The sequence below is a fragment of the Centruroides sculpturatus genome, unplaced genomic scaffold (assembly GCF_000671375.1).
Source record: "Centruroides sculpturatus isolate CEXI.00-Female unplaced genomic scaffold, Cexi_2.0 scaffold430, whole genome shotgun sequence".
In the NCBI taxonomy this organism is placed as follows: Eukaryota; Metazoa; Arthropoda; class Arachnida; order Scorpiones; family Buthidae; genus Centruroides; species Centruroides sculpturatus.
Genome location: NW_019384725.1, coordinates 579,838 through 597,820, shown reverse-complemented (window position 1 = coordinate 597,820; position 17,983 = coordinate 579,838). Strand labels below are relative to the sequence as shown.

Genomic DNA, 17,983 nt, shown 5'->3' with positions numbered 1-17,983 from the left:
TATCAAGACATATATATTAATGTATACATAAATGCATTTTATCTTCAATTTTCTGCTTAGAAATGGATTCTAAATTGATAAATTACACCTTAAAAACATAAAGTCAAATTTATGTCCATTTAAAGTATTTACAAAAGTCATTGTTCTGCTGAGCAATGTTTCCACTTCTGATAAGGCCTTACCCATCTGTACGAACATAAAACGGATATAAAAAATTCCTTTTAGTCATTTCCTATGAATAATTATTATAAATTTCATAATTAAAACGAATTTTATGAATAAAATAATTGTTTAAAATGAGTTAGAACTACCGCTTCGTGTGGGTAGGGTGGTTTTTATTTTTTATATATATATATGCAATTTTTATGGTAATTCCTTAAAATAAATTAATGGAAACGTATTTAAAATAGTCTTAAGCATTAAAATTTTATATAAAATAGATAATTATCCCTAAAAATAAGAAAAAAAAAATAAAATCGATAATGTTTAACACCAAAGTCTCGTTAAATAAATTCCCTCGACCTATATTGATTACATTACTATTAATTATTTTTATAAGCTTTAATACGTAAAATCCCTTACGAAATTAATTCTAATTAATACCAATGTATTAATCTTTAAGAACTAATTACCCAGAAAGTAATTAAATTAAATTTTTTATAGAATATTTTAGACTTTGATAGCTTGTTTTTTTTATGCGGTGTGTCGCAACTCGACTATGTACGGGGCGTGACTTTAATAAGTAAAAAAAAATTACTTTAAACATTTATTTAAAAAAATAAAGGGAATGAAGAAGGGGAGAAAAAAAAATGCAAATTTTTCTTGCTAAAAGTTTTTAAAATACGGCGTGGGATTTGCCGTAAAAATATCCTTATTTTTTCAGTTGTTGTTTGCTAGAATTTCCAAGCCATTCGCTATTTGGACTAGGTTTTAAATGGAGTCACGTTGTTAAGTAATAAAACTGATGTTTTCTAGAGATACTGGACTAGCAGACTGTTCTATACAGATATATATAATATAGGATACCACAGGGAAATTGGAAAAATGGAAGGTCGATGCTTTCTTCTATACGAGAGACGTACCTTAAAAAATCCATTTTAAACATCAAACCTTATTTTTAGCCAACTTAATTATTATTATTTTTTTTGTATTAAAAATCATTTTGTATTATTTTTTAGTACGCGGTTCTATCCCGAAACAAATAGAAAAAATAATTTAGAAAAAAATTCCATAATACTTCAAACCGGTTAACTGGACAAATGACCTAAATTATCCGTTCATTTTCATAACTCGATTATAAATCTCGGTATATAACCTTAGGGTCAGAGTTATTTCCTGTTATTCCGTTGTCTTGTAGCGGATGCATCCTTCACGCTAGTTATTAAGCTGTCGAAATAAGAAGAATCGGTAAATCATCGCCGCCATCTTTTCAATTTTCTCCTTAACGTAGTCAAATTTTTCTATATATTTTTTTTTCTACAAAATTTACCTCCTCTTTTGAATATTGGAAGGAGTTAAACCATTGCGTAACTTATCCCGAGGCACCGACTGAGAGAATTGGATAGATAATCTGCAAGAGTAATGAACGAACCAAAGGTTTTTCTTTGTTTTGATTTAATCGATATTGTGTTTTTATATTCGTAAAATACATCGATAACTCTTCTAATATTATACATAAAGCGATTTCGATTAAATATATCGATACATATATATTTTTAATGCTATTTTATTTTATTGGACCACCGGTATCGAGTTCTTCTACAAGATGCTCCTCTTTACTCGACTTTTCAGCTATTTGAGAAAGTTTCCTTTCGAAAATTTCCATTGATTTACATTCTTTACATTCCATTCTTCCATCGTAACAAGCTTTTGCATAGAAACTTTTTCCCATTCTTGTAATAATCGAGACGAAAGTTCAATGACTCGATTTTGCACATAGAACACGTTTGTCAATATTGGCCTTCGTCCCCAGGGAAGATTTCTTTTTAATACCACGTAAACTACCAAACTTTTGATTTATTTATCAATAACTGACTTCAATTTTTTCTTTTTTTCGTTCGTCTTCTATCGTCACTTTTGTCTGTCTCCCCATTTATTCGACATCTTTCGGATCATGTTATCAAATTGCTCTGATGGTTCTCCGTATTGCAAATTTTATTTCTAACTTTAATAAAGCATCCAACTTCTAATTATCGATCGAAGCTTGTAAATTAGATAATTTCGTGTATGAATCTGTGGAATTTCTAAAATGGCAGCCAAAAAAAAACGGCGGATAGTAGCGTGATAATGTACTTGTGGCGATTGTTACTGCTACCGTTGGATGACCTTGGGTACTTTTTCGATCTCACGCATTGTTAATCACCATTTGGCATTTCGTAAACAAAAATTGCTCGGTGTAACGATTTCAATTAAGTGTATTTAATTATTTAATCGTATATTAAAATTAATTAGCAATATCCGCGCATTTCTGAAAGGTTCTTTTTAATCGTTTACGGTCCACTCTTTGCCATCGGAATCATTAAAATTCATCACGTCTCCGAGGAGTTCCCATAGTGAAAGTAACTTGTTTATTACGAAAGGATTCTTTTGTATCACATGGCCTAGTTTTTAAGTGAAATTTTTCGATCGGAATGAAGTTTTATTCATTCACAAAAATCATAAAAGAACTCATTGATTTTTAGTTTGCTGCAAGAATTGTTAAGTTGACTCCATCATTGTTTCCGGTCGACGTAGTGAAACACTTCCAGAATTTCTAACAATTCGTGAAAAATATTTCGTGTAAATAATAAAAAAATACTTGAAAATTAATCAAGCATTTCTATTACATTATTTCAGAAATAATATAAATAATTCCCATCGAAGGACTGGAAATTGGAAATCAATTTTAGCCTTTCCAAAGTTGAATTTTATAGAAATTAATTAATTACCTCATTAAATTTAAATTGTAATTAAAAATTTTAATTGTATAAATATTAAATTATTTCATCGATTTCTTATTTCAAATTAAACGCAAAATTGCTTTAAAGAACTTCGGGAAAATGGTTAAAATAAACTTTATTAATTACTGGATTGGATACGCATTTTGTGTATTTCCATTCCTCGTACACAAATATCTGGCAACTTAAATGATATTACAGTATAACTGTATTATTCGACTGTGTAATTTAATGCAAAATTAAATTAAAAAATCTGTAATCATCTGGTAAACTAGCAAGTTTGTTGTGCCCTTTGGATAATTACAATCGGACAGAACCGTATGATAACTAAACGTAATAGGGTGGAGTCTCTATAGTCCGTCCGACACGTCCAGTAATCCGGCGCTTGCACGAAATCGACGTGTTACTACTTGTCGATGTACTGTACAGTATGTAACGGAGAGACTAGTTGTTTATTACACGTTCGGCAAAAAAGTCACAATCGTGACTAGTACGATAAACTAACCCATAAACCAAGTACATTTTTTATTATACAGTACGTACAAACCGACACATCTGTAATTTCACACCCGTCGGTCCGAAATATGTCGGATTACAGAGATTCTATTGTGGGTAAGTGGATAAACCACCGAACACTGGCTGGTAGTGGGTTCGCGCTTGTTACGTGGATGTTTGTAACACCTAAATAGGGCCAGTTTTCTATAGAAAGTTCTCCTACTGTACTAACAAAAGAACAGGAAGTTACTCCTGTAGTTAATTAATATTTTATTTGAATTAATGCGCCTTAACGTGTAATTTCCACGGATTTGATCGGCTCCTCGACGAAAGAGAAAATTCGCAAGTAAACGTTTAAAACGATTAATGAACGTGACGAAATTTCTCGTGTTATATTTAACAAAAGAAGCTATTTATATTTATTTACATTAGCTATAAATGTCCAGATAAATGATCTCTTACGGCATTTATCCTACTGTAGAGTCGATTGTGCAGATGCTCCAAGAGAGTAAACACTCTATTCTGGGTTCAAGGAACATTTCGCTTCCAATGTCAAGCAGATTTTCTCTTTTCTTAAGATAATTAAAAGGGTTAAACCAAAATAGAACAACCTTTAATCATTGAAAAAAAAAGAGGAAAATCGACTTCATTTCCATTATGGAAATTAATATAATGGCGCATTAAACATCCCAACTAACAATATTTCGTTTAATATCACGATCGTTGCTGCTATTTATGATCATTAATAAGTCCAAAATTAGTTACTTAAGCCAGTCGTTACGTGTTTAATGCAGGCCAAGTAGCAAATTTAACTGTAAATTGCAAGTTTAACGGTAATCTGTAACAGTTAAAGATTTATTTTTTCTATAAAAAGTAGAATTTTATAAACTTGCGCAACTGTTTTCTCGGTAGTTTAATATTAGTAGCTCCATTTTTACTCCTTGGAGAGGTCCTGAAGAGTTTCTATCTATGAAGATGGTAAAATATTATATGAAATATTGGCATTGTGCCATAGGATTTTTATAAAAGTTCTCTCGATCGATTTTTCATTCTAGCGGGGTAGTTGGCTTTGATGTCCTTTCTTTTTTTTTCTACGTCTAAAAATATATATCTTGTAACTATTTTTATCCGGAACGAATATATCACGACCTGTAATTAGTCGTATTAATTATAATATGGTGTATTATTCTAATTTTATCGCGTTTTATTCCATTAAAAGCGTGCAGTCGATCGTGCTCTTATCTAACTACGTGCAACTTACTTTCCATTTTTCTATATGCAATTAATGTTTAACAGACTTAACGAGATTGCATTTATTGCAGTAAAACCTGTGTAAGACGGAATCGAACGATACAGAATATCTTTTCCGTTTTGGACACGTTTCTTTTTAACGTAAAAAATATTGCTCCGTTCCAACAATTTTTTTCCGTTTAAGCAGGTTCCGTTTTGGGCAGGTTTTATTTTTTAACGTAGAATATACTGAAATTTTCCGTTTTAAACAGGTTTTTAAACAGAAAATCTCTCCGTTTCGAGTATATTTTTCGTGTTATTCGGGTTCCGTTTTAAGCAGGTTTTTAAACAAAATCGCTCCGTTTCGAGGATATTTTTCGTGTTATTCGGGTTCCGTTTTAAACAGGTTTTTAAACAAAAAATCGCTCCGTTTCGAGGATATTTTCCGCTTTACTCGGGTTCCGTTTTAAACAGGTTTTTTTAAACAGAATAGCTGCGTTTTGAGGATATTTTCCGTTTTATTCAGGTTCCGTTTTAGACAGTTTTTACTGCATATACATAAATGTAAATAAAACAAAATATTCCAATCGCATGTTGATTTTGTAACTGGAAGAGCCATTTCTAAAAATAACAATTTTTGCTTACTTAAAATTAAAATCTTTGAATGATTTTGTTAAAATAATATTTATATTTTAAAACTGTTTTGTTTTTTTAAATGTTTTAAATACCGAATTTTAAAAAATAAAAAGAAAAAAAAAAGTAATAAAATAATTAACTTTTAGGTATCAATGGCTGATAGTGAAGCACTAAAATGGCTTATCTCTTATTATTTTTTGTTAGTTTAAATGTTTTATAAGTCCTTCAAACAAGATTATTTTTAATTAATCTATCATTTTCTGTATGCAAAGCCGTATTTAGGCCCTAATACGAGGCCCTAAATTGTAACAATGGTCCGACATTGTCAGGGACATGACTTTATTTCTAAAACGATTTAGCCTATATCCATTGCTCATTTATTAAATTAAGGGCTTCTTATAGTTTAAGTCCCTTTCTATTGTTTTTGTATGTGTATTTAGTTAAATAAATGCACACACAAAAAAAATAATATAAACAAAATTATATATTTTTTTACGTATTAATATGTAGGGGAGACCGGGGCAACTTCGGCATGCGGGGCAAGTTTGTCAAGCGCTTTTTTTTTAAAAACAAATTATAAGGAGACTTTGGTTATAGGTTAGGCAGTTGAGTTTTATTGGTGGCTTGTTGAGTGTAGTGTTTTTATTGTTCTCCAACAAGCGTAGTTGAATTATCAAGCAAATTTTCATTTTCGTTCAATTCCATATAATATTTTTTTTCCATTTATATTGAATTGGCAGGTTTTGTTATAATTCCATGATAACGAAAGTTACTTTTCCTGTTAGAAGGATGTAACTTCAACTTATTCACGTGGCCAGATCGTGGCTTGGCATTCTGTTCTCAGGGTTGTACTTAATGTTTCGAAATCATGACTAGCGGGGTAAGATCGGCAACATAAAGCCACATTAGAAGCAAAGGATAAAAATCAAACAGATGATAAATGAAAACATGTTTGCATTTGTTATTCATGTATATATGTCTTTGAACTTGCATTTCGTTGTAATAATATTAAATGGGTGTTGGATTTGTATTTCTTTGTTTTAATAGTGAATTCCAACTTATACATTGTTAATAACATAATTTTATATACGTGCCTATCTTGCCCCATTACTGTTGCCCCTATACCAGGGGCAACTTTAATAAAAATAATTAAAATAATTACAACTTTACAAAAAGAGAGAAGTTGCCGATCTTGCCCCTATACCCGGGGCAACTTCGTCAATTTCTCTCTTCTTGTAAAGTTGTAATTATTTTAATTATTTTTATTTCCAAACTGATTTTAACCAGTTCTATAGTAAGGTAACATTACAATAGACAATATGCAAAGCTTTTTTTTCAGTTTACAGCAGTATTTATTACACAAAATTTAAGTAAAGCTTAACATGCCGATCTTGCCCCGGTCTCCCCTATATATTTTACACGTGTCATTTGTACATTACACAATACTTTAATATACAGTCCAACCTTCAATAAATGCAACCTGTAAACGGCGGACAGTCTTTTCTTTTATAGGAATTAATGTTTTCGATATTTTTAGAATTCTGTTTTAATTTTTTTTCTGTTGGAAGTGAATATTTTTCTTTTTTATTCGTTGTTTTATTCAATAAGTAATGGTTTTTACCCGCAAACTATTCTTAGTTCTTAAACGAATTTTAAATTGTAAAAAGTCACTTTTTTTCCCTAGAAAAAAAGAAATCAAATATTATAGAATCTAATGCGTTTTGACAGGTGACGAAGATTACTTTTCAATAAGGAGTTATCTCTCTTTTTCTTTTATTCAATAATAATTTATATATATAAGCCAGCCATGTCTGTCTATAACGCCCTAGATTTTATTATTATTATTATTATTATTTGAATTATTGCAACGTCAAGCGATCGTTTGTCTGTCCGTAACGCAGTAGATATATATTAATTGAACGTACGGTATTTAAAACATTTCTAAAGAAGCGAATTATGAATTAATCTACTTAAAAAACGGTAATAAGATTAACGGATTATTTTTCCAAAAAAGAACTTTAATCCCGTTTATAATTAGAATTAATTTAAATGGTAGAAAATTAAGTCTATCCGAATTATCTTCAATAATTAATTGTCGGTATTTAATGACAATTTTTCGTGTTATTCGCTTGTAAAAACACAAGTTTAATTAATAAACTATAACTAAAAAACATAGTTTTATATATTAAAAAAATATACATTAAATTGGTCCAGGGAGTAACCAAAATTTCATTTTTAAAATGATCTTCGCATCCCTTAGTTACAATGTTATTGATTTTATATGGTCTATATATATGTGAAAGAATGCAATAGGTTCTTAGGCAGATTGCGTGGACGTGCTAATCTGTTATATCATCAGAATGTTTGCGTGACATCCTCCAAATTCTAAGGAGCAATCAAAACCGAAGGCATTCTAAATTACTTTCTATCAGGCGCGTTGTCGGTTACATAAACAGTTAAAGTAGTATTGTGCGTAGAAATCTTATTAGATATAATCACGTTGGAATAAGTTATGCAAAGTTTTCTTTATTATTATTATTTTTTCTTTAATAGGCTGCAACAACCAGTGAAGGAAATTACACAGAATTATGCCATCCTTCCTACGTTAGTTCCTCCGAAAATCAAAATTTTCTCGAAGCTGATCTACGTTGCCTTTTTAAAGGTAAGAATTCACTATCCTTGTTTTAATTTACCGGCTTTTAAAGTAACAGGATTGTAGGATTAAGGCAACGTAATACAGGGCGATCTGCCTGGACGAACAGACCATTTAGGATTGTAGGATTAAGGCACACAGGGCGATCTGCCTGGAGGAACAAACCATTTAGGATTGTAGGATTAAGGCACACAGGGCGATCTGCCTGGAGGAACAAACCATTTAGGATTGTAGGATTAAGGCACACAGGGCGATCTGCCTGGAGGAACAGACCATTTAGGATTGTAGGATTAAGGCAACGTGGCACGTGTCTTAAGTCACGAGACCCCGTGGATGAAAAATTCTTAAATTTGGCAGGTATATCCTTATATGTGGAGCATTGATGCCATTACATATTGGAGATTATAAGTCGAGGAGAAAGGGTGATAGAGGGGCTAATTAGGACTCATAACTTAATGAATATTGTCTCGTTTTTTATCTTATTATAATTACTTTCACCCCAAAAAATAAGGCCTTCAACCTCCTGTTTGGAGTGCCATTGTTTAAACTAGAGATACATTTTTTTTCTAGCCTTATATAAACAATATCAAAATTAGTAACGTACAGTACAGCACGTTAATCCCCATTTACGTAAAGTAACGTATATTATCAAATATTCTGTTGACTTAGTTAGTGACGCGAGGTTTTGTTTGAGTTGTTTTAACTGGCAAACTGAAGGTCATCTGATATTGAAGATTATTTATAACTGCACGGAGGACAGACACACTCTCACTCTTCATAAAGACCAACAAAAACTATTTAAATCTATGTAAAATCGCTCATTAAACGTTAATAAAACCCACCAAACTTACATTTTACAGTAAAACCTGTGTACGGCGGAATGTGTTACTGCATTTTTCCTGTTTTATATAGGTTTTTTTTATACTCTCCTGTTGGAAATTCGTACGGAAGAGACCCTTAACAATCTGCGAAACTTAAATAATACATTAAACCTGTATAAAACGGACTAACACGGTATCTATTTTACCGTTTTAGACGGGTTTATTGTACAGACTTAAAATAAAAACTAACAAAATTTAAATTATACTGTAAAAACCGGTGTAAACCGGAAAGGCAGGGTGCCGAATTTGTTTTTTTTTCGCTTTGACAGGTTTCCGTTTTAGACAGGTTTTACTATACTTTTAGTATTTCGTGTCGATTGTAGACCCTTAAAACACACTGGGAAAAACTCATTTCGATTTTTAAATTACACAGTAAAACCTGTTTAAACAGGTAAAGAATTTTTTCCGTTTTACACAGGTTTTACTACAATATCTAGTATAGAAAATAATCATTTACTTTAAAAATTGAAGTACTCGGGTCGTACCATTTGAAATTTCGATTATTAATGGTGCTCGCTATTATTAAAATGGCGGAATCTTATAAAAATCGAATATGGCGTATAAAAATTCGGGTAAATAATCGATACGGCTTTTATAGTAAAGCTTTAAAAACAATATGAAGATGTATTGGCAGTTATACTTTAGCGACATTTCTTCTCTTTATCAATAGATCAACGCCAAAAATGGAATAACTCACCATAATTCATAAACATTTTATATCTACGAATGGATAGAAAAATAAAATAAAATTGAATTTTTATTTTAAAAAAATAACAGCTAAATTTAATTCACTAATTTAAAGCATTTGTAAATGATGTTTTTACGTTTCTTTGACGGCAATTTTATGTTGACGGCCGAACCTCTCAACAACGGACACCGACGGAAACATAAAATTGGCCGTTATTTAGAGGTTATTTTGAACTCATTAAAAGAAAAATTCCTAAAGAAGTGGCCGTTATTTAGAGGTTATTTTGCACGCATTAAAAGAAAAATTCCCAAAGAAGTGGCCGTTATTTAGAGGTTATTTTGCACGCATTAAAAGAAAAATTCCCAAAGAAGTGGCCGTGGTTTGGAGGTTATTTTATATGTATTTTAAGAAGGAACGTATATATATACGTTCCTTCTTAAAATATGTATATATGTGTATATATATATAGAAATAATAGAAATAATAGAAAAATATGTATACTACATATTTTTCTATTATTTGAGATAATAATCTTTAATTATTATTTATATTTTTGACATAAATTTTACAGTTAACCTTAGAAAAACATGTTTTTCTCATTAATAAAATTTTATATTTAGATATTTATAAATATTTACTGTATCTGGTAAGACTTAATTATATTTATATGATTAATTAAAGCACTCAGACCATTATTTTTTAATTAAATAAATATTATAATTTAAAAACAAAAATAAAAATTGAAGTAATTTGAAGTAATAATTAGCCTAACCTCTGAACGACGACCATCGACGGAAATATAAAAAAGTGGCCACTTTCGCAGATTGTTTTATAAGCGTTTTTGTTAAAAAAAAAAAGAAAAAAAAGTTCCTGAAAATTGTCCGCTGTTTACAGATGGCCGTTGTTTGGAGGTTACTCTATACAATGGCGCGTAATAGCTTCATGGAGCCCAGACAAATTCGAATTACGAGGCTCCATATACAGTTATAAAAGATTGGTTGGGCCTCTCGACTTTAAATACATTTTTGACCCCCCAAAAAAAAGAAAAAAATGCCCGCCGTTTGGAGGTGACCGTTGTTACAGGTTCGACCGTATTTTAGTAAGAAATTATAAAAAAATTTTGCATAGAAAATACAAAATTTGCATTAAGATTATAGGAGTTATCGGGTAGGAAGGGCACACAAAACTACACTCGAAAACTCCCCCCTCCAAAAAATCGTAGAATTAATTAACACAGAAAGACAGAAGCATTTTACATTAAAAATATATCACATTTTCCTACTTTAAATCAGCAAAAAAATATCAAAAACTGTGCAAAAAATATTAAGGAATTAAGGCAAGTCTTGGCAATAATAACATTTTAATGATTCCTTGAAAAATGTACTGACAGCCTTCGAGCCTAACCTTGCATTATTAACAATATCTGACCCTGATTGATGCATGTTTTTGCACTCGCATTGTTTGCATATTAAATAATAAAACCGTTAAAACTTAAGAGACAACGATTTAATAATTATAATGGTAACAAGCTCGAGAATAACTTGACATGGGTTAAATTCTTTGCATAATAACTTTGACATTTTTTTGAATATTTTAAAAGGCCGTATTTTTTTTGCATGAGACTAAACAAAGTATGGACTCCACCCTTGGTTGGCCAATTCTAAAAATAAAGTAAGCGACACACCTGCATATAACAATGGTTTCCGTTTTGTTAATCAACGTGGATATATCATGTAGGCCTGTCGAAACGGTGGTCAATCTTCTGTATCTGGGGAGGCCCCTCCGAAGATTTTGGGGCCTCCTAGATGAAAATTACAATAATTTCCAAGCTTTTACAGTATACAGAATTGAATTTTCCTACTTCAATTATGTATACTGTAAAAACTCGATAATTAAACGATGGCCATTTTTAAGCGTTAAAAAATTAAAAAAAATTATGCTAAAATACAGTAAAATAAATTAAGAAAATTACTGAAGATGTAAATAATCAAATACATCAGAAATTAAGCTTTTATATGCAGTTTACAGTACATTTCTAACGTGTATACAGCCGAAGTTATTAGAGTTTAATGACTTAAGTGAATTTATATGCAATAAATCGCGTTTAAATCTTAAAGAATTTTGGGAGAAAATGACCGTAAAATACCCCAAATTGTCTCGCGATAGTATACTGTTAGTGGCATTTGTTTATCAATTAAAAAAGTCAATTAGGAAGGGAAGTATGTCAAAGAGCCTTCAGCATCTCTACATACTTCTATCCTCTAGGGATGTTCTAACTGCTCTTTTTTTATCTTCCTAATTGAATTGTAAGGTAATTATTATTAGAAGGACGATTTATATATTTGTTATTTTACCTTTTTTTATGTATAAATTGCTAATTTTTTTTAAAAAAAAAATTAGCAATTTATTGACTAATTTATACAGGAATACTTGAAGAATTTATACAAAAACCCTCTTCGGGTTTATTCTAATGTATTAATTATGGATATTTCGAGCTTTTAATTATATAAAAATAAATATTTGTTGAATTTTTTTAGAATTTATATAAATAATTAACCTTTAATTTAGTTAATTAATTATCAAAATAACATAAAAATTGCATTTTTAGAAGCTATTTTGACGATTATTCGACAGGAAAATTGTTTAACTAAAATTATGTAATTTTATTAAAATTCAATTACATAATTTTTACAGGGATAATATTTACGTGTATTTTTATATAAAAATAAAATGAATATTTGTGTTAAATTCAATTATATTAACGATAAGGAGATTCTCCGTATGTATTTTGAGTGACACATTTTCATTCCTCGATGGATAATTGTTTTAATAGTTTTATATAACAAATAATCTCTTTATTTTTTAGTGATAAATGTCATTATAAATCTTAAAAATATACTTTTTTATTAGAAAAATATAGCATACAAAGCCGATTTTCTCTATTAATATTTACTATAACTCTATTCAAGTAGCATCTCGCAGCATCCTCAAATTATCGGGAAAAAAATCTGTTGAAAATTGTAATAAAAAATTGAATAAATGTATATATATATAAATTAAAAAAACACTAAGTTGTGATTTATATGTGATGAATTTCTTATCGATTGTTTCAGAAGAGAATGGAGCTTCAGAGAAAGAAGCGAACGTCAGTCCTTCAAACAGCAAAAGGTAATTTTGGTTGTGTCTAACGCTTAACAATACCCCTTTCATTTGATGGAGTATTTTGTGTACTTTTCTTAGGACCTTGGTCAAACCAACAGAAGACTTAATTGGCATCCATCGTAACCATCTCCTCCAACAAGAATTAAGAGTAAGTGCTAGCAATTCTTATATGATATAAGCTTTCCAACTGTAACTAGGTCAGAAAAAAATCATTCGCCTGCGAGAAGACTCTTCTTTCATAACAAGACCCAATGATCTATATATATATAAATATATATAAAGTCACCCTACTAAGTTTGCCCTCTTTTAAATTTTAATATTATAAATTACGGCTTGTTAATTATTTAAATTTTAAGTTTTTAAAGCCGTAAATCCGTTTCTCATCTTGCTCTTCTTCTAGTGATCCGTTTCTCTTAATGTACTAATGGATGGATTGTATGCGGATTTATACGTTTTTAAGAATTTTCTCTGTATATTTATACATAAAAATGAATAAATTATTAATATTTTAAGGAATTTTTTAACGTATTTAGTTTATAACCTCTCAAAGATTGCATATAAGCAAGCGTATACAAATTCATCTCTTAATGATTGCTTGTATGTGTTTCCTTATCTTATCCGTGCATATTTGTGTATAAAAATGATTGAAACATTAATATTTTAAAGCAAATCTTCGAGATTTATTTATATATTTAGTATATTTTACGTCTAAAATTAAAAAAAATGGTGATTGAAGTAGGTCTTTGGAAAGAATCGCCAGTCAATTATAAGCTATCCATTTAGATTATTATTGTTCTTGGCCTAATTACTTGAGCCATAATAAATGGATTAAGTGGTTCGATTGTTTTGATACACAACTTGTTGCATTACTTGCATTTCCTGAAGACTTAATAACATAGAATGGAAGATATGAATGGATAAGATAAATTGTTTTAACTAAAGTAATTGCCATCGTTTTATTTTTAATCGTTTCCTGTTCCACTTTTTGTTTTTTTCTACGCTTCTGTTCTTTGGATTTTATACAAATATTTTATTATGTTTAACTTTATTTAACTTGTATATCGGTAAATATATTAATATTCTGGTATAATAATTCGGTTTATTTTATTGACGCACGACAGAAACGAGTTAATAAATCGCGAAATGTCGTGACTATAAACAAATGTCACATTTGATCCATCATACTCGAATGGAAATTTGCAAAAATGTTGAGAAAATGAGGGAATAATCAATTAAAATTTCGAAAAAATTGTCTCCTGACTCTGTTTTTTTCGTATATATAAAGCCAGAAATTGAAAAAGGATGAGAAGAAGTCTCCTGTCATCTTTTAGATATGGACCTCATCCCTCTCGCCTCTTAGTTATGGACCTTATCCCTCTCGTTTCTTAGCCAGGGAACCTAGATTTCGCGGATTTGGACCTCGTCTCTTACTTATGGATCTTAGACCTTGTGGATTTGGGCCTCATCTCTCTCATCTCACTTATAGATCTTAGATCTCGTAGATATGGACCTCACCGCTCTAAAAAACTAAAAAATATACGAATAAAATCCATTAAAAACGAATTTTTTTTTAAATATAAAAGACTAAATTTTTGTGAGTCCTCTGTGTCTAGGATAGATTCAAATGTCCCTGCTAACATCCCTTTATCTGGACCCGTATTATTATTATTATTATTATCCGGATAAACAACTTCATTACATGTAAAATTCAGTATAATTAAGTTGTTTATTCAGCAATTTAAACAACAGACAAGCTGACGGACGTACAAAGTGAATACAAAATTCTAACTCCGCTCATTTAATTTCCGAGAAATCTTACACACACAGACAGATAAATAAACGAAGAAATCAATACAAAAAATCCATTCAAACGTAAAATAATTGTAATTAAAATAATCTTTAGAATATTCTAAATAAACATGAAAAAAATAAAAGTTTAAATCTACATTTCCTGATAAATATATTATTTAAGAAAGTTTAATAGTTTATCAGCATCCCAAACACATTTGCTATTGCCGAGTAAATCCCTTCCCACCAGAAGCGAAGTTTAATGTAATTTGTTTTCTAATTTCGTTTAACTTATCGCCATTAATCTAGTATAAATGCAAATCCACTTATTGTAAAAGAATGCTTCAAACGGAATTCTGATGCAAGATTAGTTACATGTTTCAATCACGCATCACAGGGATCGTTAGAGGATACTGATCCAGCATCACTCAACAGCGATTTAAACGTCTCCAAATCGATTTTCGAGGTTTAAAACATATTTTTTTTCACTCTACCAAGCTATAAATTATTAGATTTTTAGCCGTTTGCTCGAAAAAATAGGAATTTTTCACCCCATTCTAATGCTCGATCTGGTTTATCTCTTGCTTGGGATTTATCCTTTATCTCGTCTCCATCTTATTTTTTTTTTAAACCACCTGCCCTAATTAAACGTCTAATTCTGGTTACGGTATAATTATAGGTTTAATTATCTTTGGAATTTTAATGATTATTAATGATATCTGCCTAACGTACGTAATGAAAAGACGAATATAGGTGATGCTATCACGCATCAATGATCGTTAGCAGCTGGAATATTTTTCGGATAGTGTTGCGAGTGTGTAAATTATATTTCTCCGAAGAAAAATCCAACCTTAAATGGACGAAAGAGGGACGTTACGAGACATTTTAGCAGCTGGTAACGACAAAACACCATCGTCAGTACGTGTTACTTTATGAGTTATGACAGCCAACAACATTTTTTCGGTCGGGCGAACACGTGTTATGACGTATGCTTTTAATAAGTGGAGTGTCAAAGGACAGAAAATTTGTTACAGATCTGCCGGGTGACCTCCTCTTCCTCCTCTTTTTCTTCCATCATCTGAACGTGGAGGATCGCCACCGACTAGAAAAATTGAATCAATCCCAAGCAGCGATTGATGGCATCCTTCAAGGCTAATTTCACATCCGACCGTTCTTCAAAGCGGAGAAAATAAACTAGAATTGTTACAGAATCTATCAAGAAGGTATGACGTCACTCCTTTTTATAAAAGAGAGAGAAATTCTCGTATATAAATTAGCTTAATGATGTCCACCGCTTACGTTTTTCTTCACAAGATGGCGTTACCATGATTCACTAGCATCACGCAAGATTTGACAGATGTTGCACGAGAGATGTCATCCGGAGAAGAGTTATTTTATTATTTAAATTATTAATTTATTATTATTATATATTTTTTTAAAGTTTTCAAACGAATTTTCAGTATAAATATTTCTCTTAAATTAAAATATAGGACCGGTTAATTAAAAGATAACAAGGATGAAGGATGAAAGCGATTGATAAGGGATGAAAACTACACTCAAATTTCACACTTTTTTCCGATTTTTATACAGAAAATGTTATTTTTTCTATATAATATTGTCCGGAATGTCAAAATTTGTTTATTAATTTATTCGTTTGTGAGTTTTAAAGGGAGTGAAGCGTTAGAGTTTAAGAATTCGCCTTTAAATCGAAGAAAATTCGATAAAATAGCACGAAAAAACTTGTAAGATTGATCAGAATCGAATCGGTTTGCATTGCATGACGTTCGGAATTGTAAAATTCCTACATATATATTACTTCACATCATACGTTAAATGGGGTGCAGCTGCCAATCTTATGCTAAGTCCAACAACATCGATTTTAAATAATTTTTTTATATATATATAAAAATAACATAAATATAACAAAATATATATAAAATAACCCTTCTAAATTTAGTTACAATAATCAATATCCGGGAATTATGTATAAGAGTCGAAAGATGGAAGAAATTTTTGACTGTAGCTTCGTTATTATGGAAAAATATCGTATTTTTTTTCAATAAATTTTATCACAGATTTGTTTTTTTTTTAGATTAATATTCGAAATTTTTAACAATTTTAAAGTCAATTCTTCCATTTCTGTCGATGGTGCAGTAAGTTTTCATCAAGAAAAATCGAAGGAATCAGCAAATTTTAGGAAGGAAACTGCATGAAATGTTTCTTCTAAAAATTGCTAAATGTTTAGAAGATATTTTCGTCTTTATCCCCTTCAACCTCATTAAGATATGTTTAATTTTTCTCCTTTATCTTCAATCGTTTTCTATTTTGGTCTACGTGCCAATTACAATATGGAATTAACCACTAGAATATCACTATAATACGATGCTCGGTAGCAAAGTTTTCAATTAAGAATGAAGTTAAATATTCTAAATTACACGAATTTATACAAAATTTATCATTCTAAAGCTGAGTTTTAATTAATATTCCATTTATAGAATAAATCCGTGAAGTCGGAGAGCATCACAGCATCATTTATCATGGATCGGCTCTTAAGTAAAGATCATTTATAACCGATTTATCTTGGAGAATTTTATTATTTAATTATTATTATTATTTTTTTAAAAGAAGCATTTAATGATATTTAAATTGATATAAACTTTAACGTTTCCACGTATTTTTTTATTTTTATTTTTCTCATTTAAATCTAACTAATTGAGCAGCGATTCTTATCCCATCCTCTCCTTTCACTTTACTTAATTAACATAACTAAATATTTATTAAGCTATTGCTATTTTTGGAATTTTTCAGCATCCTTATTAGATTTGTATAGGATTTTTCTTAAGAAGAATCCAGAGTTTCGATACAGAACAAACAGAATCTTTGTTTAACTAACGGATACGCAGATTGGTTAAAGATGCTATTATTTTGGTGATTAAATACTGTAATCATCCAAGTAAATTTAGCGAGAGAAATAAGATTTTAAGATTATTTAAAGGATTTTTCATTGTTTTAAAATAATTATATTAATCCTCTCCGACAATACAAATTGGAAAATGCCTTCTCCATGATGATGAAGGGAGTTTTATTGTATGCTTCTTATAGTTATTGGATAACTTAAAGGATAAATCAAGCGTAAATACCTTCTTCTACTACATCAAAATCTTCTTTCTTTTCGATTGAATTTTTATGTTTTCTAGGAGATTTTCTATGTTTTTTACTCGATAAATCTCTTATTCATTGCCTTTTTCTCATATTAGATTAACTGGTTCAATAGGCTAATAAGTAACCTAGATTTAAATTTACTTATTCATCGAATCCCAGCATGATGCAAGCTAAAATAATGGAAATTGCTAATTAACTAAACTTCGTAAAAGTTGTTGGAAAGTTAATTAGGAATTTTTCATTTATATTCGAGTTTACAATGCTCAATTTATACCTTTAAAAATAAATATGAATATTCTAATTATCCCACTTCAATTTGATAGGGAGGAGGAAGAGGAGGTTAACGTTTTGA

The 17,983-nt window shown here is 30.1% G+C and overlaps 1 protein-coding gene across 1 annotated transcript in view; it reads left to right on the top strand.

Moving 5' to 3' along the window:
• The window catches only part of LOC111628101, a 104,480-nt gene that overhangs the window by 13,833 nt on the left and 72,664 nt on the right, over positions 1 to 17,983 (top strand). Inside the window, exons 4-6 of the mRNA XM_023371823.1 lie at positions 7,851 to 7,959; positions 12,633 to 12,687; positions 12,760 to 12,829. Coding sequence (XP_023227591.1) covers positions 7,851 to 7,959; positions 12,633 to 12,687; positions 12,760 to 12,829 — 234 coding nt within the window. The remainder of the gene's footprint in view (positions 1 to 7,850; positions 7,960 to 12,632; positions 12,688 to 12,759; positions 12,830 to 17,983) is intronic.